General features: G+C 38.9%; 1 protein-coding gene across 2 annotated transcripts in view; it reads right to left on the bottom strand.

The window, feature by feature from the left end:
- Positions 1 to 23,987, bottom strand: part of WDR33 (WD repeat domain 33) — a 69,301-nt gene that overhangs the window by 31,666 nt on the left and 13,648 nt on the right. For both annotated transcript variants that reach the window (XM_059854996.1, XM_059854995.1), the window contains exons 2-7: positions 19,694 to 19,917; positions 17,465 to 17,533; positions 16,934 to 17,038; positions 16,211 to 16,306; positions 15,589 to 15,740; positions 13,735 to 13,832 (exon numbers count right to left, since the gene is read on the bottom strand). In XM_059854996.1, coding sequence (XP_059710979.1) covers positions 13,735 to 13,832; positions 15,589 to 15,740; positions 16,211 to 16,306; positions 16,934 to 17,038; positions 17,465 to 17,533; positions 19,694 to 19,897 — 724 coding nt within the window. In that variant the 5' untranslated portion in view covers positions 19,898 to 19,917. The remainder of the gene's footprint in view (positions 1 to 13,734; positions 13,833 to 15,588; positions 15,741 to 16,210; positions 16,307 to 16,933; positions 17,039 to 17,464; positions 17,534 to 19,693; positions 19,918 to 23,987) is intronic.

Genomic DNA, 23,987 nt, shown 5'->3' with positions numbered 1-23,987 from the left:
AGGGATGATACCTGAGATGACAGAGTTGTGCAGGAAATAATGCAGCTTCAACCAGTGCAGATTAACTGCCAGTATTTCTAGCCAAGCTTACTGGGAACAGACATCCTTGTGGTGAAATTGCAGACTGAAACACCCACACTAAGTGCTCTTAGGGAGAAAGACTGGATAATCCTTGAAGAAATCTGTGATGCAGGGAACAGAAAATGGCAGGGGAGAGCATCAGGCAGAGTGTGCAAAGCCTGTGAGCAAGCAGCACGTGTTTTCCAGCCAGGAAGGGGTGGCTGCATCCCTCCAAACATGGCTGGCAGCAGTGCACCTGCTATTTAAAGCTCCAGTTTTATGTGACCACAGGAATTCTACATCAGTACAAGCACAAAAATTCCTGATTGCATTTTTAGGAAAGCCCTGTTTAAAACTGCTGGCAAATGCAATACATACTACAGAAATGACATCTCCAACATGCTTGGGTAGCTGGAATGAGCTTTTCTTCCTTCATTCCTTTAGAAGGAAGGGATATTCCTGACAAACCAGGAGTAATGTGAAACAAAGGACCTACCTTTGCCCAAAGAATAATTGCAGAGTAATTAAATGTAATAAAAAACCCTGTCTAGTTGAATTTAGCTTTTTACATTCGTAATTGTTACACCATGTGCTCACTTGTAAGTCTCTGGAGAACAGGGACTTCCAAAAGGAGAATGGCAATCAAGAGTAATCCATATTCATCAATATTATCAATATTCCTAAGGGCTGAATTTAGCAAAGCAGCCAAGATATTGCTAAACAGAAAAAACCTTTCACAGTCATTTTAAGTAGGTGAGTCCCTGCTAGGGAAGCAACAAGAGTTGTTGCTTGAAGATTTAAGGGCATAAAGCAACATCTGCAGGAAAAATGCATCTTACTATCCAACTACGTCAGCTGACCTGAAATAAGCAAATTTCTGTATCCTTAAGAAGGGCTGGTCTAGCCTTAAAAAAAAAATCAAAACCAAACAACCCTACTCTTTTCTCTGACTGTATCAGCTGGTCTAATTAAAACCACTATTTCTGCCTATGAATTATGCATGGGTAAGAAAGAACAGAAGGCAGACAAAGAAAAGGCAGATTCTTCTTGACCAGGCACAAAGAGCAAGCAGTAACACCCAGCACTCTATCAAGCTACAGGCTCAGGAAATCCTTAGAAAACAGAGATATCTTTCCAACAATTGGAAGGACCTAACCTATATAGAAATAGGCTTTAGAGCTGTCCAGATTGTATTTCCCATGTGCAACTGTACCTTGTTCTCTATTAATTATAATTCAAATGGGAGAATTTTGTCTGCAAGTTTTGAAATGTGTGGTCACTCCTAAACTCAATTGTAGTAAAAACACCAAGAAAAATCTGGCCTGCATTTTTCATGTTTTAAGACAAAACAACTTCTAATTTTTTTTTTTTAATTTTAAGGTAATTGCAATCTCAAAATAATATTTAGTAATGTGCAGTCTTATGTTAAAATGCTTAAATCAGAAATTAAATGATTTTGGTTCAGACATTACAGTCAAGACATGGAAGAGGTGTGGGAATGAAGAGTGAAATACATACTCTGTAAACCAGCTCTTACTTGAAAGAAAAAGAAGAAAAAAGATAGGCAACACCCATTTCCCCTGGATGTAAAGGCTTATTTTTGTAAACACAGCAGGTCTACTTAGGGAGTCTCTGGAGAAGCTGGGAATGTGATCTAGAGAAATGCAACTTCAGGAACACTAATGCACCCAGACAAACCTTGGCTGCCCTAGTCAATGGAGTAAAACATCTACCTAAATCACTTTTTCTTCTTCTTTTTTCTTTTAAAGCAAACACTTTCAATTTAATTGTGCGTGGTTTTTACAGCTTTACAACACAACCTGCCAAGTTTTTTCCAAGACTGCATGATTTTGACACATAAAAGAAAGCAGCAAATGAGTATTAAGGTGATAAAATGTGCCACTGGGGCCATTACAGATGTTTATATAAAAACTATAAAAATTTACAATTACATATATTTAGGGCATGGTATTGGTTTACCTCACTTTCTACATCAGCAGAAGCTTTAAAGATGCTGACAGCACACAATCACACCGTCCATCTTATTTACAACAAGGTTTTTAAGCTTGTAGGACACAGGAAGTTCTGAAATTTCAGTGATGATTACTCTAACATACTGTTAGTTCCTAGGGAATGATGAAATATTTAGCATCTCTAAAAAAAAAGACCCACTAAACATGAATCCTTTCCAATACACATAATGTGCATTTCCTCAAGCATGTTAAAAGCTGCCAGAAAAATAGACTAAAAAAATTAGAATTTTTGATTATTTTCAAGATCAGTTCCTTATGTCACATATGGACAGCTGAATCCTACATTAGTAGGATTTTTTGCTGGCTTTAGCAAAACAGGAATTCAGTATAATTACTGAACCAGTACCCCAGGAGCACTGGGTAAGTCAGGCTGGAAGAAATCTCCAGTCTCTTGGTCAATCAGCTGCTCAAAGCTATGAAGTCAGAGCAGCTTACTCAGGGATTTATCTAGGTTCAGCCTGAAAACCTCCAAGGACAGAGACAGCACAAGCCCTAGAATTTAGCAAAGCTCTCACACTCTTCTACTGCCCTAGTAAGGGAACAGGTGAAAAAAAAAGACCCAGAACATGAGATCATCTCTGCAGTGAAAATGGCCTTTTAAATGTGTTTTGTACTGGAAAACAGAGACAAAAGGAGACAAACTGTTTTCTTTTTAGAACTTTTAGCTTTACTATAATATTTACTTTTCTAATGGCTACATATCTGGAACACCAATGAGTTTGAACTCATTTGAACTTCTGGGATTCCCATTAAACTTGTATTTAAGTGGGAAATTACATATGAATACCATTTCTACATCAATTTGTGCTACATATCTCCAAATATTAAAAAATGGTGACAATTTCCTTCTCAAAGGAGAATGTTTTACTTGGGACAAGTGCCTCCCACAGAAGGCTGGAGGGAGGGGTGAAGTATCACCACTCTTCACTGAATCCCAAGATGACACTCAAGACTTTTTTTAGTCTTTGAGGGTAGTGATTATTTATAAAGCCAGTAGGAACCTCAACCTCTGATGAAAAATAGATTTCAAGGAGCACTGGCTAAGTGTTAAGGTCTTTCTATCCAAATTCTGAGGATTATAAATATGCATCACAGCTACTCCTTCCTTAAATCTTAACACAGAAAAAAAAAAAAAAAAGCTGAATAAGGCTATCCTGGAGAGAAGGAAGTCAGCTATAAAAAGAAGTTCACGTGTAAAAGTATTGTATCATTATTTAGACTTGATTTCCCCAGCATATAATAATATGCTGCTAATAATAGGATTCTGAGCTCCATTTTTTTCATCTATTCATTTTACCCTGTTACAGTAATTACAGCAGTATTACAGCTACTAATTTATAAGGTTATTGTGATCCTCTTTAGAGGATCTTTTTTTAAAGTGCTGAAGTTCAAAATATAAGATTTTAATACAATAGCTACAGTATTTTCATGCTCTCCATCATTCTAAACAAACAGGCAGAGAAAAAGATCTATGTACATATGGTAGAAAATACACATCTGCCAGCACACACAGAAAGCTGGGTTTGTTTTTTACTAAAAAGTATTTTTCTTCCCAATATTAAGCAGCTGAGGTAACACACTCCTCAGCTTTTTTGAATGAAAACTGGAAGTTTACCCTCCAAGATCTTGGTGACTTGAAAGAAGCACTTGCTCTAGTCCAGTTATAGTTAACGCTCAGCTTTTCAGGCTCATATTTATATAAGAGCTCCCTTTAAAAACTAATCCTGGTGAGCAAAAAGTTTGAGACAAAATTCCTATAAATGGTCAAAACCAGATGAAGATCACCTTCAGTCTTCAATGACAGTGGAAGTAAAACACTTGCAGTTCTTGTCTACACCAGCAAATTAAACTGCAATGATACAACTACTTCTCTAAGTGGCTGTAGTTACATCTGGAACAGCTCTGACTACATAAATCCAGTGGGGCAAAATCTATGCATACACAATACGAAAAATATTAAGAAAAGATTGTATATATATTAAAAATTTATATTAATAACATAATAAAATTAATAACTAGCTGATACATTGAACTGGACAGCTTGTGTAATGTATCAAAATAATGTTTTGCAGAACTAGAAATATCAGACGCTTCCACTGAGTTAATAACTACAAGTAGTAATCTAAACTGTCTGGGATAGAAGACTTGTCAAACCTTGTCTGTGGAACTTTTTATAAGATAAATATAGTTTGAGTAGTTTTAGATTTCTCCTGTACAATTAGACTTGTCAAACTTACAGGTGTGCTTCTTTGAAGCTAAGACACTTAACAGCCCTAATACTTTTGAATTTAAAAAAAAAATCTCTCCCTAAAAATCTTCCCTTTATAAATGAATAAAAATTTCCTAACAGTTACTCTACCTGCAAGACACATTTATACTTTCAACAGCAAAAATCAAAATGTCTTCCCCAAGAAGTGTTTTGTTTTCAACAAAAAGCCTTATCTGTGAGTAGCAAAACTAAGTGACAATTTGTATTTTGTCACTTAGTGACATAATTGATGAGATAATTTTGTGAGATAAGGATCAGTCCTTGGAAAGTTCTGGCACTGAAGTTTGTAAATAAGCCTTGAGTACATTCTTGCATGCTTGACCTACTCAGCCACTTTCTGCAGAAGCACATACCTGAACCATGGTCATGCTCCCAGCTGAAGTGAACCAGAGCTAACCTAAGAGCTGAGGAGCCACTTCAGATACTTCAGTTTTAGAGCTGTAAAATGACAAAACTTAAAAAGAAGGAAAAAAAGTCCACATAGCTTCACAGGGACTACTAAAGAAGATAATAATTTTTAATCAGGTGGCAGAGATAGCTTTTGCTAGGTGCAGTGAGAATGATGGCATCCCTCCCTCACTGAACAGCACCAAGCTGGGCAATCACCAACCACATGAACTTCACCAAGGGCAGGGCTCTGCACCTGGGACAGGGCCACCCTGGCTGTGAGTGTGGCCTGGGCAATGAGAGGCTGGAGAGCAGCTGTGGGCAGTCCTGATGGATGGCAAGCTGAATGTGATCAGTGGTGTCCTGGCAGCCAGGAGGGCCAGCTGTGCCCTGGAGAGCCAGGCAAGGGGGGATTGTCCTGCTCTGCTCTGACCTGGGGCAGCCTCACCTCGAGTGCTGGGACAGCCTGGGGCACCACAAGGTAAGACATGAAGTTTCAGACAGAGTTCAAAGGAGGCCATGAAGATTATGAAAGGTCTGGAGGAGAAAGACCTCCCATGTGGGAGCAGCTGAGGTCATTTGATCTGTTCAGCCTGAAGAGACTGAGGAGACCTCATTGCAGTCTACAACCTACTTGTGAGAAGGGGAGGAGCAGACACTGATCTCTTCACTCTCATGACCAGTGACAGCACCCAGGGGAACAGCTAGAGCTGAGTCAGGACAGGTTAATGTTGGACACCAGGAAAGTTTGTCACCCAGAGGATGGTTGAGCACTGGAACAGAGTCCCCAGGAAGTGGTCACAGCACCAAGCCTGACAGAGTTCAAGAAGGGCTTGGACAATACTCTTGGGCAAATACTGTGAATCTAGGGGATGACCAGGACTAAAGAGTTGGACTCCATGATTCTTGGGGGTCTCTTCCAACTCAGCACACTCTATGATTCACTCCATGTTCATCCTCAGAACAAACACGGAGCATGTTTCTAACTCTCCTCAATCAGCTGGAATCTCTCCAAGCCATGACACAGAACACAAAATGTAAGAGGTATCAGGGGTACTGTTACCACACAGATTAGCACAGATACACTCTTGGCACGTTCTGCACTGCCCACTTGTGTCCACGTGTGTCACTCAGCCATAAAACCCCTCCCTCTCCAGTGGCTGATCCAGTGACTCAGGTTGCCCAAAATTATTCACAAAATGCCCAGTGTGACTTGCCAAGTTCCACCACACCTCATTCTCATCCCCACACTCACACTGTCACCAGCTTTTCTTAATCCTTACACAAGCTGTTGTTAGTTTTTTCATATTGACACAGCCTCCACACTTTCCTCACATTTCCTATGCTTATTTCCAGCCACCTTTCACACAGATTTATTCAAGATTCCTATTTATCCCTTTTCTCCTGATCTGTTATACAATCAATCCCATTTCAGCTAATTCCTAGTTTAAATTTTGACTGTGTCTTCTAAAAAATGCAATGTATCACAAACAGGATCTGCTCTCTCATGAGAAGTTAATGCCAGGCAGTTATGAAAGACATGAAAAAACCCCACTGTATTTTAGGGAAAACAGCAAGCTGTGTCCCCATGTCCCAGGGTCTGGCTGTCCCTAGCAACATGTAATCTCAAATATGAGATTATGGTACCATTCACATGATAAAACTTGATGCCAAGTGTCTCACTACTAAACCTAGAATAGCACTCAGAGCTAATTGTATAAGTAACAGGAAATAACTTAAGTATGTAGAATAAAAATGAAGCAAAGAAAATATCAAATGCTTTGCAAAGTTTATGCTTACCTAGATGCACAAAAGCTTTTAGTACAGTAACTGAAGGATATAAAAAGACAAAAGTTAAATAAAGAGTTTTGTTTAACTCATACAAATGGCATCATGAAGCCTGCAAGGGAAGTTTCTAAGGACTGACATGGATTATTTTCAGCAAGGAACTGTGCTTTTCTATTTTCTGAAGACTTCCACCACTTATTCTAAAAGAGCTTCATTTTATCTGTGTTCTCTAAAAAAACGGTATGTCAGAAAAAGAGAGTCCATTAAAAAGTTAATTAATGAAGTGTTCAATTCTGAGTATTCATCCATGTAAGACTTTATCAGAGATGAGTTACTAATTTAACTGGCTTAAGGCTAATTGCAGACAATTTTTTTTGCTGAGAACTTTTGCTATGACAGATACTGGTGAGTAGATATCCAGAGGCCACCATCCTCAATGGCACCCAGCCTGCCTCCTTTTCAACAACCACACTTGTGCTGAGAAAGAAAGACTGGTAACACCTTAGCATCAGCATTCAAATGCCTCTGGAATTTAGGATTTTATCATTAATATCAATGTGATCTGCTTTATGGTGTTTTTCTTCCTTCACAATCATGTGTAGGGCTGAGGGACAAAGCTCTCAGGTGCACCAGAGGCTCTCACTGCAGGTGGGTCCTGAGCCCTACAGAGAGTATTATGCACAATTATTTTTAGTTCCATGTGAAGTCACAACTGATGGAGATGAAGTTCTCATCCCTCAAGTATTTATAACTCATCCCTCAAGTCTAACTAACAACCTGTAAAAAATAGTTTCACCTAGTTCAGTATTTATCTGCCCCTTGCAATGAGCAGACACACAAAAGGAAGCAGAGGCAAGAAATCCTAACAATGCAGAGAAGTTCTTATAGAACTATCCTGTATTTCAGCAGCATTGAGAGCTGGCTGTCCTGGTTTCTCTGAGGTGTCTCATTATTTCTCCAAGCTTAACAGAACTGATGGGTTACAAATATTAGTGTAAAATTTGCCCTTGGGCTCAGTGTAAGTGACTGTAAAACTTTCAGCTTCAGGACAACTTTAAGGGATGAAAATATTTCAGAGTTGCAGCTGAAATAATCTCTCTCTTGCACAGTGTCTCTTCATTCTGGTCTCATGAAAAGCCTTGACAGAAGTGTGCAGTGTAACTTTTTATAGCACAGTGCTGTGGTTCATGTCTTGTGATCTCTTTTACCCGTTCCTAGAGAATTCTATGTATTTCCTTTTAATTTTTCAGGATTTTCAAAACCCTGGTTCTAGGTAAGAATCAGAACTCTTATGCTGTACACTACTCACAAAATGAACTACAGTTTTTAAGCATATCAGGTACAACCAGCTCCAAGAGCAGTCTTCAACATCCTCTAATTCTCCTGGAATTGTTTTAAGAAGCAGAGCAAAAGCCTGAAGCTATCACCTTATCACCACCTTTTAATCACAGAAACCACCTCAACCTAGCAGTTCAATCCCAAATTTTTGTTCAATCCAAACACTTCACAAATATAAAGCTGATGTAAATCAATAGAGCAGGGCAGTTTCTCAATTCTCAGAAGGATTTTTATTTCTAACACATAGAGAAGTGGATATTTCAATAAAGCCTACCTCTAATAAAGTTTCCTATGCAGAGCAAACCAATGCACTTTAGTCCTGGAAGTCATTATCAGGAATAACACTGAGTTACCAGGTGGCACCTGAACACTTTTTAGTAGCCTCAAGCAAGAAATGGGATTCTTCCCATCTAATGTAGGTGATATCCACCATCCTAACAAGCAGCAGTAACTGAGACTAGCCACAAGCTCAGGAAAGGGTATGAGTATTCCCACTCCAGGTCTCTGGTGCTACTTAACTCTGAACAAAGTGTAGAGAAAGATGCTAGGGAAATATATGTTGTGTGATACCTTCCACTTCTGAAGAAAGAAACTGTGCACAGTATTGGTAACTTTTAATCTCACAAAGGTAATTTCCTAATGAGAGAAGCAAAGTGCACCAGACTATAAAGAGCCCACCATGCACAAAAATCAAAGGAGCAGCAGCAGGATTACTGGCATAACATGAGCAGCAGAACAACAGGGCTCCTGCATCCCAGATTGTACAAGTGATCCTGTTCATGTAGGGGGAAAACCTCTCACAGATTCACTATTAACACAAATTCCTTAACACTTCTTGTGCCTAATGCACATGAAAAGTACAGCAATCTGCTGTTCCTCAACTGATTAAGCTGCAACACCTCTCTCCCCCAGCCCCAGCTCAGCTTTGGCAACAGACTGATGAAGATCAGAGACCAACACCACCTGGCAAACAAAAAACCCACCAACAAAGAGGTGAGCTGGTCCAATACCAGCATTCCAAAGGAGATCATCTTTTTAAGTTCAAAAATTCAAGGACTTGCCTTCTCTAGATTGATATGGTTGGTGCCACTACCAGCCAGGTCTCATTTCATCCTGAGCTTCTGTTCTGAGTAAAAATTTTCTAATATTTATGCAGGGATGCACCTAGACTAGAAGATGTTTCAAATATACCTGAAATCCCAACAGTCTAAAGAAGCAATCCCCACCAAAAAAACCCCAGAATGTTTAAAAAAATAGGTCTCCTTACAAGAAACATGGTATTGACATACAGGCACTTCTGGAATTTACTGAGTTCTCTCTTTGTTGAGACAAGGGAAAAAAAAGAAAAAGTGTTAGGGTTTTTCTTTTAAATTATCTGATGTAGAGTTCAATTATACTCCAAGAAAAGGAAACAGTTTTAGAAGCTACTTGCTTCAAGGCTAAGAGCTGGATAATAATACCTGTTTAAAAGTGAGGGACCAAGATGAAGATGTAGCTCTGCTCCTCAATTTCTTTTACCCACGGAACTCATGTCTAAATTAAGTTCAGGATTTGCTATTTGAGGAAAAAAACTCTGAAGAGATCCCTCACTTTCAGGCAGAAAGTGCAGAGAATACAAACCATACAATAGATTCAAACGCCTTAAGGGGCTTCATGGTACATTATTTGTTAATAAAGACTGAGAAATGGAAAAGAAGGAAGGAATAAATCCCTCAGTTATTTCAGTATGAACAGAGGTGGAAATACTTTTGCAGAACCTGGGAGCAGATGAAAAGTCTGTTTACCACAACTGCTGTGACTTCTGCAGGCACAAACACATGGGTTATTTTGTAGGTGATAGTGTTAAAAAATCAGATGTTACAAACTGCACATTTCAAATCCAGGCAGAATACAATAATCTTGATTGCCTTTAATTGCCTGAATTAGGCTAAGACAAATCACTGAAAGATTGTTTAATGTATCCCCCTATTTTAGAGACAGGAAATAGAACATATCTACAAAGTATTTTAAAAAGCATGGGTTATACCATCCTTCAGAGAGCTGGGTGGAGTCATCCTCCCCAAAAGACCTATTTAAGGCAGGTTACTCTGAAATCCTGGGAATACAGAGTTCATCTACACTTCAGAATGAAAACAGTCTTCCCAAGCACTCATTTCTACTGCATTCTGTGAGAGGAAGGAGAAGAGAACTGAGAAATCCAAAATCTATTTGTAGCCTCCTAACCCACAATGTCATGCTGGGAATAATTAAGGAATCATGTGTTTATTAATGACCTACCCAAAATATTCCCAGGGATACATCAGCACAGACACACTACCCAGAATGTCACTGCCACCAGTAAAAATCAGCAATAGCATTAATTTCTCATGTAAATAAAGGGACATGAATGTTGTACTGCAGTTTTTCACTAGATGTTTTTAGCATTATTAAGGGCCATCCATGTCTATGTTCTTACAGAAATGTTCCCAACATTAACATCATTGCAACAGTTTAGACAAAAGATCTGAGATCATTTTATTGGAAATGCCTTTCAGAGGAACAGATTGTCATGAAAATAAAATGCTGCTATACTATAGCCTGTTTTCCATGTCTTATTTTTAAAACATTTTTTTACCATCACTGAAGTTCCTACCTATGTATTTAAGTAAGTGCACTAAACTGCACTCACTACCATCATCAAGATGCTGAAATGACACAAATTGACAGAGGTAAAAGCAACTGGTGCAAAATCAGATGACAGCAGCTCTACCTCAAGAGAAAGCCAGGCAGTGCCTGGGCTGTGGGGAAGCAATGACACTCAATGCTAGTTCCTCCACCTACAAGTTCTTCCAAGATAACTCACTTGAATTATTTAAAGACGGTTCCCCAAGAAAACAAGAATTTAATCCTATTTATTTCTTTAGGGTATTAAAAAGGAGCCTGATAAATCTGCATGTTCTGCTAACAAAATGCCCAAACTCCCCCTCCAGTGCCCTGGAAAGCTGTGGTGGTACAAACAACAGCCAAAGCAACATTAGGCAGTGAAAAACTGGCCAGCAAAAAGGGACTCAGAGATTGAAAAAATGAGACTCAGAACCTCTGGCACAACCCGTGAAGAACCCTGGAGGGTGTCCTGCTTACCTTCACTTTGAGGAATTAAAGGGAAGTGGACACAGTTAATAAGTGTATCTCATGCAGCCCATGTATTCATGGTTAAACTACTGGATAAATGCACAGCCCATTCCAGACAGCTGAAAGAACTGCAGGGAAACCTTAAAAATTCATCTTATGTAATTTACCACTTCCATTGTTTTTCCAGTACTCTTCAGAAGGGAAGTCTAGAATTGTTGCTTCAGGCCACTTTTAAGGAACCCATTTCAATAAACAATAGGAATAAATATTAGTTTGCTCTAGTGCAAGCAATAGCACCTGCAATAAGTCTGTGGAATTCTGTCTTTTTTATATCAGCAAAGCTTATCCCAGTAACTTTAATGCTCTCTACAGAATTGCTTTAAAAGCATTCTTACCATTAGATTCTTCAAATCTGTTTTTTAAAATATGTTCCTTAATTTGTTGTTGAAAAATCATTCTGAACAACAACATATTGACATATTATCCCTGTGAGTGCTGATCTTTTTAATTAATACATCTGACTGTAAACTGATAGTTATGTTTGACTTTTATAATTCTGTGTGACAACTTGAAGAACACCTTAACATGTGAAGGGAAACTCTGGACATAAAGTACACTGCAGAATTCCTTCAACTTCACAGCACCAATATTATCCAGAATAGATGTATGATGTGTGAAAGTAAGAAATAATTTCCCAGGATTGCATTCGATCTAAACAATGTATATAAAATCCCTTTGACATAGAGGCACCAAAATTTTAATTTACAGATCTCTAACTGCATGGCAATGGCATGAGCAGTTGCACAATTGGAAGGCTGTACTCAGCAAAGCATTACAGGTCACACTTGTAACCATGTAAAAGCAGAATGCACATGGAGGAGCCAAAAGCTGAAGATCAATACCCCAAAGCCATAAGGCACTAACTTCCAAATGAAAGAGTGAAAGCTTGTATTTTCTACCAAGAAAATGATGTTACCCATCAGCTCTTTCAAATAACTCTTCTGACCACATTTAAAACCAGTCCTAGAAACTAAAGCCAAATCAGACCTGTATATTTGCAGAGACATCCTCCCAACAATGAGGGGTTTGGGTATCATTTTGCTTTGGTGTGGGGGATGTTTTTGCTGGTGTTCTTTGAGTTTAGCTTGGGGTTTGGTGTTTTTTTGCTTATCTGACAGTAGAAACAAGGAATCATCTCCCCTGCTCAATTTTATCCAAAGATGGTAAAGTTTTCAAACCACTTTCAACTTATATGAATAGTGAAGTGTATTATGGTTAGATGATATAACAGAAGCAAATGTATTGTTTATAGAATTATGTGCAAACTAAAAATTGAATATTGAGATGTATAAACTAAGAAACTATTGGATACTTCTATCTGCGGTCCACTCACAATCAAATGTTAAGGTAACAGAAGAAAATGTAGTGCAAGTTCAATTCTCTGTAGCCTAAATTAAATGCTATTCTCCTTCTATTCTATACACAGAACACTGAAAGAACACAGAAGTGGAGGGATTTTTATAACCTTGACAGCTCTGCGTGGAGGGAATCCCAATTTCCTCCACATGGTTAGTACACACCTGGAGGAGGGTACAGAATATGTTTAGGGCAGAAAGATTTCTTTGTAAAGCAAAGCAAAACAGTCCTAAATCTGTTTGAGGCCTTCCAGAGTAACAGGTGTAAAGTATATAACTTAGAAATTTGTTTGCCAGGTCCTGCAAAGAACACACCTACCATAATGTCTATGGACACATGCTGTTAAAATATCACCACTGAAATAATGCTGAAGCTCAATGTTTTTGCCAAGTAGTGATGTTTAAAAGTAAAATGCTTGTAAAACAAGAGGAGACCTTAAGAATCAAATGAAACAGGGAGAGCTCTACCTCATAAAATATGGAATACAGGTCCAAGTTGGAGGCACGATTTAGGAAAAAAAAATCCTTAATTCAGGAAAGCACTGAACAAGCTCACACACCTGGAACTGAAAGCCCATGTTTTTATTCCATAACTTCTTTGCAGATTATCTGCACATCTACAGCCCTCAGTCTCATAACAGCCTTTTAATATATTCTTATGAAATGATGTATTTTGGACATCTCTGCAAAAAAGGAATAGCTGTCAGAAGCTACTGTTACTGCTCATTAGGACTGCAGCAAGAGAAGGAGAAAGGCTCAAGAAGGCCAGTGGAAAGGCACCAGAATTTAGTGTACACAGATGTTGGACAGAAACTTTACCCATAGCTAGGATTATTTGCCTCTGCTATAAATTTATGTGATTAAAATTTACCTGTTTTCTCTATTTAAATATTCTCTTCCTCTTGAGGAATGAGAAATAACCACCTTGCCTCTGAAGAAAGCAGAATGAAAGGTATGCCCCTGAAAAGAATGGAATCCTTTGCATGAAGATGCATGTTCTGAAATAACAGCAGCCACAAAGATTAAGCTTTGGAGAAAGAGAAATGTATTCCTGATCCAGAAACAGCTATTTCTACCTAATTAGGAAGCAGTAAAATGTCCTTCTATCCACCTCCATTGTTAGAGCTCAAGTGGAGAGTTAACAGTGTAATGCCCTTGGGAACTGCAGCCTCTCTGAATATAAGGTACCTATAGCAGCAACCAAACAAAAGCTTGTTTGGAGCATTAAGAAAAAAATTGTAGACAAGGTGATACTTCTGTATTGTGAACATCTAGTTAAAAAAAAGTTTTCCCCCTCTTGAAATACCCCAATCAGTACTTTTGGTACACATACCTCGAAGAATTCTCTCCTCATGGCAACGTAGAAAGTCCCAGATTCTAACAGTGCCGTCGTCAGAGCATGTAGCAAATTTATTATCCGTGGGTGAGAAACTGTTACATGAAGACACACAGCAGGGGAAAGAAGTCAGCATTTAACAGATTATCTATGCTTCTCAGACAGGGCAAAATTATACTGTAATGTGTTATACACTGAAGGAGGCATTTGAACATAGGCACTTCTAAGTGAATACAGTGCCTGCCAAACGGCACCTCACCACAAGACAGGAATTCAGCATAGGATTACTATTGCATTGCAGTCCCCTGTCAAATGAGGAAAAATTCTGTCATTTATTCTTAGCACTTTCCTATCTGTGACTGCACACAGTAGTGCCTTCTCTGCCGGATGAGAAGCAACATCAATATGGTTTGGTAACTGTCAGCCTAGATTTTCATGTTTGGTAATAGCACAAGAAAGTGACACTGCATAGAAGCACAGGAGAACAGTTCTTAGGAAAAAACTCTTCTTCAGCAACAGGTGCTTTGCAGCAGAGAAACAAAACATAAGGGAAAGCTGGTTACAGGAAAATGCTACTTGGTTTAACTGTTGGGGAAAAAAAAACCTATATAAAACAAACACTTATAAGAGCAATTTGGAAACACTCCCTCTTATTACACCCCACCAACAACATGAAAAGAATCCTACAGACATGTAAGCAGCTTCCAGGTTCAGCAGTTAACACTGATTGATGAAAGTCACTGGAAAAGCAAGGAGTTATTTAACCATGTGAATAGGGCCAGAACACCTCCAACAACTGACAGGCACTCAACTTTCTTTCTGGTGCAGTGAAAGACCACAAGGAAGCCCTTGTGAAATCCTAGATCTTTATGATCAAGAAAGGGCCTAAAGCAGTAGAGAAATTCAGTGCATGGCCATGATAGTCAGACAGTAACTGAATCCAAAGTAAGCACTTCTCATAACCAAACTCTGGCAGAAAATGCTGCACCCTACCAAGAAAAATGGTGACTTTAGTGGAAAGTGAGTTTGTGACAGTGAACCTTTATCACCATGGGCCAGCACCTGAACCCAAAGAAACACTGTTTTAGCACCATTTGGGATCTGCAGCTTCTCTTCAGGCTTACTTTAAAAACCTTAACTAAAAATTATATGCAGGTTTGCTCTAGAAACACCCCTCATTTACATCTTACTGATAAGTATCACTTTGGATTTGACTTTTATATAGACATTTGCACAACTGAGGCATCAACACTGAACCAAGAGAATATCCTACAATCTTCTTTTCAATGGCTTTCTTACAGTTTCAAGCTTGAAGAACCCATTCAGTATTAACATTAGACTTCTGTATGTGGCAGTCTGCGTGGGTATTTAGTATTACTGGAAGTCTTGGCTTCACCGAGCCAAGCAGTTCTTCACTTTATTTAGTGTTTTATTATTTTGTGAGAACTATGCAGGTGTTTTATTTCTGAAGGCTTTATATTTTATTCAGTTAGATTATTAAAGACTGAATTCTTTATTTGGAATGAAATTGTCGTCTTACACAGTGCGTATAAAAAGGAATAACTGATACACATCGTCACCATATAAAAATGAAAAGAATACCAGTGCAAAATGCGGCAGACAAATACATCTCTAACATATTGCAGAGGCGGATACTGGGACAATACTAATTCAGAAAGGTGCCAGCAAAACGGTGAGAATGTGGAAACAAAAGGAAATACTGTGTTTATGTGGTGCAGGAAGTTTCCCAGAATCTGACAGAACCCATGCATTTCTGCACCCAGAATACACTTAGAGAACAGTCTAATCATGGCAATAGGTACTACAGAAAATGGTATATTGTGTATAAACCTGGCCTCTCTAATCGCCTCCTTATGTGCCTGGAACATCTTGACGTTGTTCATGTTGGACTGCCAGTATTTCACATATCCCCCGTGGTCTGCTGTCAGCATCCACATATCATTGTGTGACCAAGTCATAGCCCTTACAGGGCTGTCGTGAGCCTGCAAATTCAGAAACAGAACTTCTAGCAAACACATTCCAATACTCTCTGATCCACACACACACTGAAGTTACTAAAGTTCTGACTTAACAGCTGCAATGAGGAAACCAGAACAATGATGATCTAATTACATTCAAGATGCTGGGGGGGGGAATCCCTTACTCTGTACACAATGGCCTTTTAAATAGTAAGAGTATTTGCACTTTGTTTCCAAAGTGTTTCTTTATTATTACAAATACTCGTAGTACATTCTCAAGAACAGTTAATATAGAAGATGGAGGTGGAATGAGAAGCATTAAGTGAATTGCCTGTAGCCATGGCCTGACATGGGATCACAGCAGGACAGAAGACCTCTAAGGCTCCCATCACCACTCAGACCAGAGACCCATGATGAACAGGGTGAAGATGTGTTCTTAAAACATGCTCCAAGACCTCAAGGAAACACAAAGAAATCTTGACAGATTACTTTACCTGCAATATTGTTTCAAAATTGAAAGTCAGTCCATTCCATAAAGTGAACTCCCCACTAGATGCACCAGTGACCAAGCGTCTCCCCTCAGGAGTCCACTGCAAAAGAAACATTTAACTAAACTGTGCAAATATAACATTCAAATATTTCTTCACAACTCTCCAAATAAATCATGAGCTTCTTCATGGACTCTGTAGAAACCGAAGCTACTAACTGACTTTCTAGAGGATGTGAGAAGGCAAAAATGCAGAACTGTGCCAGAGACTTTTGACTTTTGTAACAACAGGACAAAGTCCACTGTAAAAACAATGAAAAACTCTAGTTGTAAAGATGAAACAGCTTATTGGCACCAATGCATTTCTAGCACACAATATCCATACTAAACAATACTTGTGACATCATGGAAAAGTTGTTAAAAGCTGCTATGAGACTCCAACAGCACAGAGATCAAATTTCCTTTCGAGTCAAGACATGTCAGGTCTCTGAAGTGTAATAAGGAAGGTAAGAATTGCACCCCAAACTCTGAGAGTAACGACTCTGTTGTACTCAGACTTTACAATTTATTTTCCTAAAGCTCTCCATAGAAAGACTGGACACAGAAGTAGTTCATACACAGCACGTGCTATTTTTATTTAAAGATGCTTTAACTGCCATCTCGTTCAGTTAAGAATCAGTCTAATTTAAATTAGGACAACACAACAGAGTAATTCCAACACTGTACTCACCCTGACAACAAACACTGGGCATTTCACTTTATTAGTAGATGTCCGAACAAATTTTGTTGTCACAGCATTCATAGGGTTGTTCAGCATTCCTATAGGAGGGACCAACTGTAAGAGAAGAAAGAAAAGATATCCTGATGACATTTAAATCAGAACCTTGAAGAAAAGAACACATTCAAAACACCCATTTTGGAAAAAGCAAGGCTGGCATTTGCAGGGATATTACCAGACGTAAGTTGGTAGAAGTGTTTCAAAGTCTGCATGATTTAAAAAAAAACATCCAGAAACAGCATCTTCAAGAGTAGCTTTGTAACCTCAGTGCATGATGAAAGTTCTTATGCACAGAAATTAAAAGCCTGTCCAAGCTTAAGGTCCCTTTATGGACATGGATTCCAACAGAACAAAACAATGTAGAGTGAAAATACCCTTCACAGCTTTAAGGCTTTTTACAGATACAAAAATAACCTCTTTCCTATCTTCTGGACAAATTTTCATTTGCACAAGTTTATCAGTGAACAGGAAAATTTTACTTACATCATTGTAATATCCTGCATCGGGCTGGATCGCTCGCATATCTCGTTGGTCTCTCTGCCACACTCTATTCTGGAAAGAAGAAAACAACTCCTAGTTCATAATAGAGCATTTCCTTGTTAAATAACAGAAAATAAGAAACACACAGAGATCCTGATTGGGAAATTCAAAAGTGCTCCAGGGATTTTAGAATGAACTGTGTTAAGACTTTGGACTCACAAAAAGGAACATGTGGAGTTTATATTTTAGAAAAGAAGTCAGGAACGTTTCAAGTGTTAATTTCATCAGATTGAAGCAACTCCAGGAAAGCAGCAGTCCTGTGTAACAAGGAACATTACTGTGGTACTCTGCTGCCCAGTGTCAAAGCTTTATATTCAGGACAAGAATTTACACCATTAGCAGCTGTGCTGATGCACTCCCCATGAAATCCACAGAGCAGCACGAGCTACAAAAGAACCATCTGCAGTGCCAGCATAAAGACAACACTTTCAAAAGGCCAAAACTTAGAAGACCAAGGGATAATAACACCTTCAATCACTTAAATTTTCTGAGTTATCAAACAAAACCTTTTCAAAAGCACTTCTCATGGATTTAGAATTATTTGTTTTGGCTTTGTGCCACAGACCCCACCAATTTGGATAAGTGCACATATTGGAAACAAATTACAATTCTAGGTAAAACATTCCCAGCATGCACCACGACAGTTTGCTACAACTTCCTGAGCCAAGAACGAATTACACATTTTCTTGGTTAGTTATTTTTTTCTAGAATCGCATTAAATTAAATCAGTAGTACTGAAGGCAGCAGATGGAGATAAGATTTTTTTTGTTTGCTGTTAATGTTTTAATAAACAGAATTTTGAGAGTGCTTATCCCTGACACAGTAAAAAGGTCCTGGACTTCAAAAATGTTTTTTAGAATAGCCCACTATTAATAGAATCTCTTTTGGGGCATTCCTAAAATGTAAGAATATGTTTCAAATGCTTGATGTTCAAACTAATCTTAAATAATGGATTAATTATTACAAAAACCTTCTAACTGTTAACACCTACAAGCCATAACCATGCACTATCCATAGCAGATGGAATTAATTTCATCACATTTCTGCAATGTTGCTCTTGCAGCTGTAACAATGCCAGTATTTAGATTTCATTCTATTTCTTCCAGGGTAATGTCCAGTACTTGTAGAGTAAATCTTGGATGAGAAAATTGTATCTCTTCAGTAATGCTATCCCATCAGGTGAGCTAAATAAGCATTTTTACAGAAACATTTCTTCAATAAAATTTTAAGTTAAAGTTTTTCACTATTTCTTAACTGTACAGAAATGACTTTCAGAGGCCACACTGCAAGCTGAAGAGCTACTTCATAAAATGAAAACATTTCTAGTGCCCTGATTTTGGAGGGGAAGGGGTAATGGTTCATCTCCCATTTTGGGAAATTTCTATTTAAAAGCAAAAATAACAACTACATTATTTATAATCAGTTTTTTATGAAAAGCTATAGGAGTGTGTCCCTTATTGACAGAGTGACAAAACTATCCTTTGTCCCCTCAAAAAGGAAAGAAGCCCAGAAGTTTCTCTCCTCGATTAGGTGAAAAAGCCACCTCACAGGCCTGGGGGACTACACCTCAAACTTAAGGATAGCCAATTGGACAGAAGCCAAAAAGTCCTGCCTAGGCAATTTACTAGGAAAAGAAGAGAACTAGGAAACTAATTGCTTTTATAAAGTGTTTTACCAAGAGCAAGAACCTCTTGCCCTGGCTCGGTTTTTCTCTGTTTGTTATTTTGCCTTTTATTAAACCTTTTTGTTTCCAACACTGCAACAGAAGCCATCCTGCTAATTTTTATGCCTCCAAGAGCAGCTGAGCTATCTTGAGTGTTTTATAGACCTCCAAGAGCTTATTAGACCTAGCTTAAGAAAGCTAATACAACAAAAAGCCAGAACATTACACAAGATATTCAACTGCACACCAACTTGGAATTTCGAGACAAAATGCAAGAGTTGGTATTTATACAAAATACACAACACATGCAGTTTTATTGCCAATGCTCAGCATCCCCTTTTTATTCACAATACACCAAATTTACAAGCATTTGGAATTTTGGCTAAAAATGCAGCAGCAGCTCTCCCAGTATTCCAGCCCGCTCTGCGGAAACCAAAAAGCACAAATCCCAATCAGGAAGAGAAACAAAAAGAAATTTCTAAACAAAACCCATAAACCCCTTTACTGACCTCCAAATATTTGATGACAGAAGGATTGTAGTCGATGGTCTTTCTGTTGACAGCTTTCCTCATGCGCTTGCCGTCGAAGGTGAGCTGCTGCATGGCCTGCTGCTGGGCGAAGTCGGGCCGCTTGTAGAAGAGCTGCCGCGGCGCCTGGTGCTGGAAGCGCGGCATGTGGAAGAAGCGCGGCGGGGAGCCGATCTCCGTGGCCATGGCTGCGTCCTGCTGGAAGGCTGCAGAGGCACAGCACTGCTTAGCACACAGGTGTAATATATGGTAGAAAAGAATTCATGCTTAAGGGGAGAATGTATAATGTTGCATTGTGTTTTTATTTTGCAGGTTATCGTTTGATTTGTCCTTTTGGGGTTTTTTTTCTCCCACACAGATTTGTCTTGTTATTCAATTGAGCCAGGTGTCTTATCTTTTTGCTACTTAGCTACTTTTCTGCCAAGTTTCAAACCCCTTCCTCCCACATCCAGTTGTTAAGCCCTCCTGTCCCAAGCAGTTCTCCTCCCTTGTATTCCCTGCCTGGTGTTCCACCCACAGTTCTTACATTGTATCCTCCCTTGAGACCTGCCCCCTTTTATAGGCTGCTGTTTGTCCCCAGCTCCTTGCCTGGGACCCTGAGACCCGGGGAGTGTAACATCAAATAAAGTGACCCAGTGTCACCCCAGGCCTGTGCTGTTGCTGTCCTTTTGTTCCACGTTGAGCCTCCACTGGTACTGGGATTCTGCGGAGCCCTGGAAAAGGGGGACTGTCACCCCCCACTGTCACCATCTAGCCAGGATGTGTGACAGTATACTATAAAGATTATAAAATCCAGCAGGCCTCTGACCATGAGCAGCCTGGAGACTGACAACAATGCTTTACTAATGAAAGATGGCCAGCGTGGAGATGGAGCCATCAGGGAACACCCAAGGATGATTGATCATCACTTGATAGATACCATCAATCAAGATAACCGAAGTGCCAAGGAGCATACATCTGAATACTTGACTTCCCCTGACATGGTCAGTGCCTGCCACTGCTCAGGAAACAGCGACTGTCCAGCCCTGCACAGTGAAAAACTCTCACACATATGCGGGGTTACAAAAGAAATTGGGGCACCTTTACCTCAGGCATAAAAAACTGTTTAAAAGAGCCCCGCTGGAACCAGCATTGCTGAACAGAGGGGGATCTGATGATAGGGGTCAGATCAATGCTCACCCAGTGCAGATCCCGGGCTCGATGCTGTCTCTTTGGCTGTGGGTTCTGAGGACTGTATTTTGGTCGCAAAAATAAAATCATTCGCATTTATTAATTTGGATTTCTGGCTGATCATTTATAACACAGGCACTGCTGGAAGCAAGACTTCTCTAAAAATTCATTTCCCACAGAGCATGACAAAATCACACTGCAGCATCTCCCCTAACTTTAGAAATTACCCTTTCTAGGTTAAAAAAAATTTGCAGATTCCTCTGAATAATTACTTTTCCTCTGTGCCACATAACACCAACATCAAAGAAGGCAAATACTTTTATTCTCTGTTTTAATCATCACTGGACAGAAACCTAAAGTGTTTCTACAATAAAGATAAATGTTATTTAATGATTCTGAACAATATTTAAATATTTTTAAGTCTTAAAAAGCATAAGCTCTTGGTCACACTCTCCTGGTTTTGATACTACCAGTAGGTCAGGGTCCAGGTCACTTCACAGCTGTTTGGAGTTAGGTCACTTTTCCTAGACCAGTCTTGCTGAGATGCCTCTTAGAGCAGGTGAGGTTAAAGTGTGTACAAAGAGGAAAATAGGTAGTTTTGAAGACAGAATTTCTGCCTAACTTCATAGTCTATATGTATATCATACACACTATATTATACAGACACATCACTATTAGGTTAGCATTACTATCCCTAAATTAAAAATGTGCAGGAAAAGAATGTCCTCAGTAAAACAGTATAAATAAATGCAAGAAATGGCTAGAACCTTCAAGAGAGGATATTTCAGAATCAGTATAAAAAATAGTAAAGACTACATTAATCATAAGTTTTGAAATGTTGACTCAACATCTTATTCTATGACCTCAATATAATATTATACTCCTTTCACACAACTTCTTGTAAATGGACCACAGATCACATTCTACCTTTAGGTATATTTTCAATTCTGTGACTGCAAAATAAATGAACCACACATTTAACAAGGTTTCGTAAATATAACTAAGACTCACTGAGAATATTAAGAAAATGTGAGGGACAGGGAGAAAAATTCTGAATATTGAAATTTTCTGACAGAGGGAAATGAGCATAAAACCTCATTTTTCAGTCTAAGAAATCCTTAAGTGGTGAGAACATAATTCCTTCAGAGCTGAAAACTACAATATACAGTCTTTGAAATGTATACTAACTTCAGACTAAGCACTGACACATGCTGAACCAATGGAAGCTCAAACTTCATTTGAACATGTTCTCCCCCACATCCTCAATTCATTTTAGAAAACATTTTAACCAAAAGAAACCAGCACTGCCATAAAGGGAATTCAAAAACACCTAGAAACTCTCCTTTGCACAAAGGGTTAACTGTTTACACAGAAGCAAACTGCATGTAATAAAAAAAAGGAAATAGCAGATTTTTTAAAAAGATGACATAATCTGCTTGTAAATTCATGAATGTACTTTCCTACGTAGTCAAAATACTTGTATCCTCAATTTGAAAGAGCTGAAAAGTTGTTTCACTGCCAATTTTAAAATTTTATCTTGCTTTTTTTGATCCCAGTAGTTCAAAGACATTTCCCTTTTTAAGTAGCAAAATAAAGCTAAGATAGAAATGCTGGATATAAGAGACTGTTTAAGGCAGCAGAGTTTGATTTTTGTTTAAGAGGTTCTTTCTAACCACTAGGAGCAGGCTGTCCTTTAAGTATCAGGCAGTTTGCTGGCACAGAGCAGTGAACAGCTCTGCAAACTCAGGACTTACATTCTCCCTCTCATGCTAACAAAGTGTGACAGCCAGCTCTGAAACAAGCAACCTCCAGCACCCAGCTCCTCACTACACAAACAACTCCCACACCAAAGCCATCACAACCACTCTCTATTCAAGACAAACAAGTCCAAACTAAACCAGCACATTTCCAGGAGTGAGGTAAGGAAACTTAACACCTTTGGCGGGTGTAGCACCTTATTAGACCAGCTTGGTAACTGCAATGAAGAGGGGGAAGACAGAGAATAGCTTTCAAAAAAACAAACCTTCGTCTGAAGGCTTATTTGCCTGAAGCTGCCCAATTCCAGGCACCCAGGGGGTCTAACCAGACCCCAGGTGTGTCTGATTGTCTGCAAACACTCCCAACTCCAGACCCCCACTGGAACACACAGCTAGGAAAACATTCAGGTTGCCTGAAACCTGATTTCCGCACACAGGAATCACTTCAAGACCCCCTAACACCATCTCAAATTCTCTTACTTGGCAGGAAGTACCAAACTGTTGTAAAGAAGGTTTCAAGTATCAAAGGTAAAATTTTATTGTTGGGGGTTTATATCGAAAAAGAGAAAGTGGCTTCTTCAAACAAGCAGAACAAGCTGGCATTAAACACACAAGTCCATTAACTCTTCTAAACATAGTTATTCAATAGTCAGAGGAAATAAACCAACAAAACCAAACAATCAAAAAACCCCCAAAAAGCAGCAACACACCACAAAAAGCCCCAGCAACCAGATGAAATTTCCAGGACTACTCTTTCTCAAGTCTGAAGTTTGACACTCCCTTATACCAATCAGTGCTCTAAACCAGAGAGAAAAAGATATTTTTTCAAAACCACACCTCTATACTCTCTAATAGGCAATGCAAAAATAAATGTCAAGATCTGAGACCAAGAATGTAGACAAGGATCTATACTGGGGGGCTTCCAAAAAAAAAAAAAAAAATCAGCTATCATTTGCAAGAAAACATTACATCCCAAAAATCCTGTTTTAGGGGAACACTGCAAAGCAGCAAGTTAATACTTAATTTTCATGTTCCAGGGAATGAAATCTGCTGAAGAGATGTTCTGCATTACTATCATTGGTAAATACAGCATTAGGTGTGATATGGGTCAATTTAGACTGCAATAGTTTCAGGTGAGTCCAGCCACTGTCTAGCTTAAATCAGCATCAACAGCCTTCACTTAAGGTGCAATCTATACCAGCAAAAAGTAGGACCAAAGCCACAAAAAAGTTAATTACACCTCCTCATGCCTACAGATCCTTCCACACTTGTGATTCTGAAAAAACAGTGACACCACAACTACAACAATATGATAAGGGACATGAGACAGGATCACAAAAATTAATTTC

The sequence above is a fragment of the Haemorhous mexicanus genome, chromosome 10 (assembly GCF_027477595.1).
Source record: "Haemorhous mexicanus isolate bHaeMex1 chromosome 10, bHaeMex1.pri, whole genome shotgun sequence".
Taxonomy (NCBI): Eukaryota; Metazoa; Chordata; class Aves; order Passeriformes; family Fringillidae; genus Haemorhous; species Haemorhous mexicanus.
Note: the sequence above shows the minus strand (reverse complement) of the source record. Positions and strands in the feature narration are given on the sequence as shown.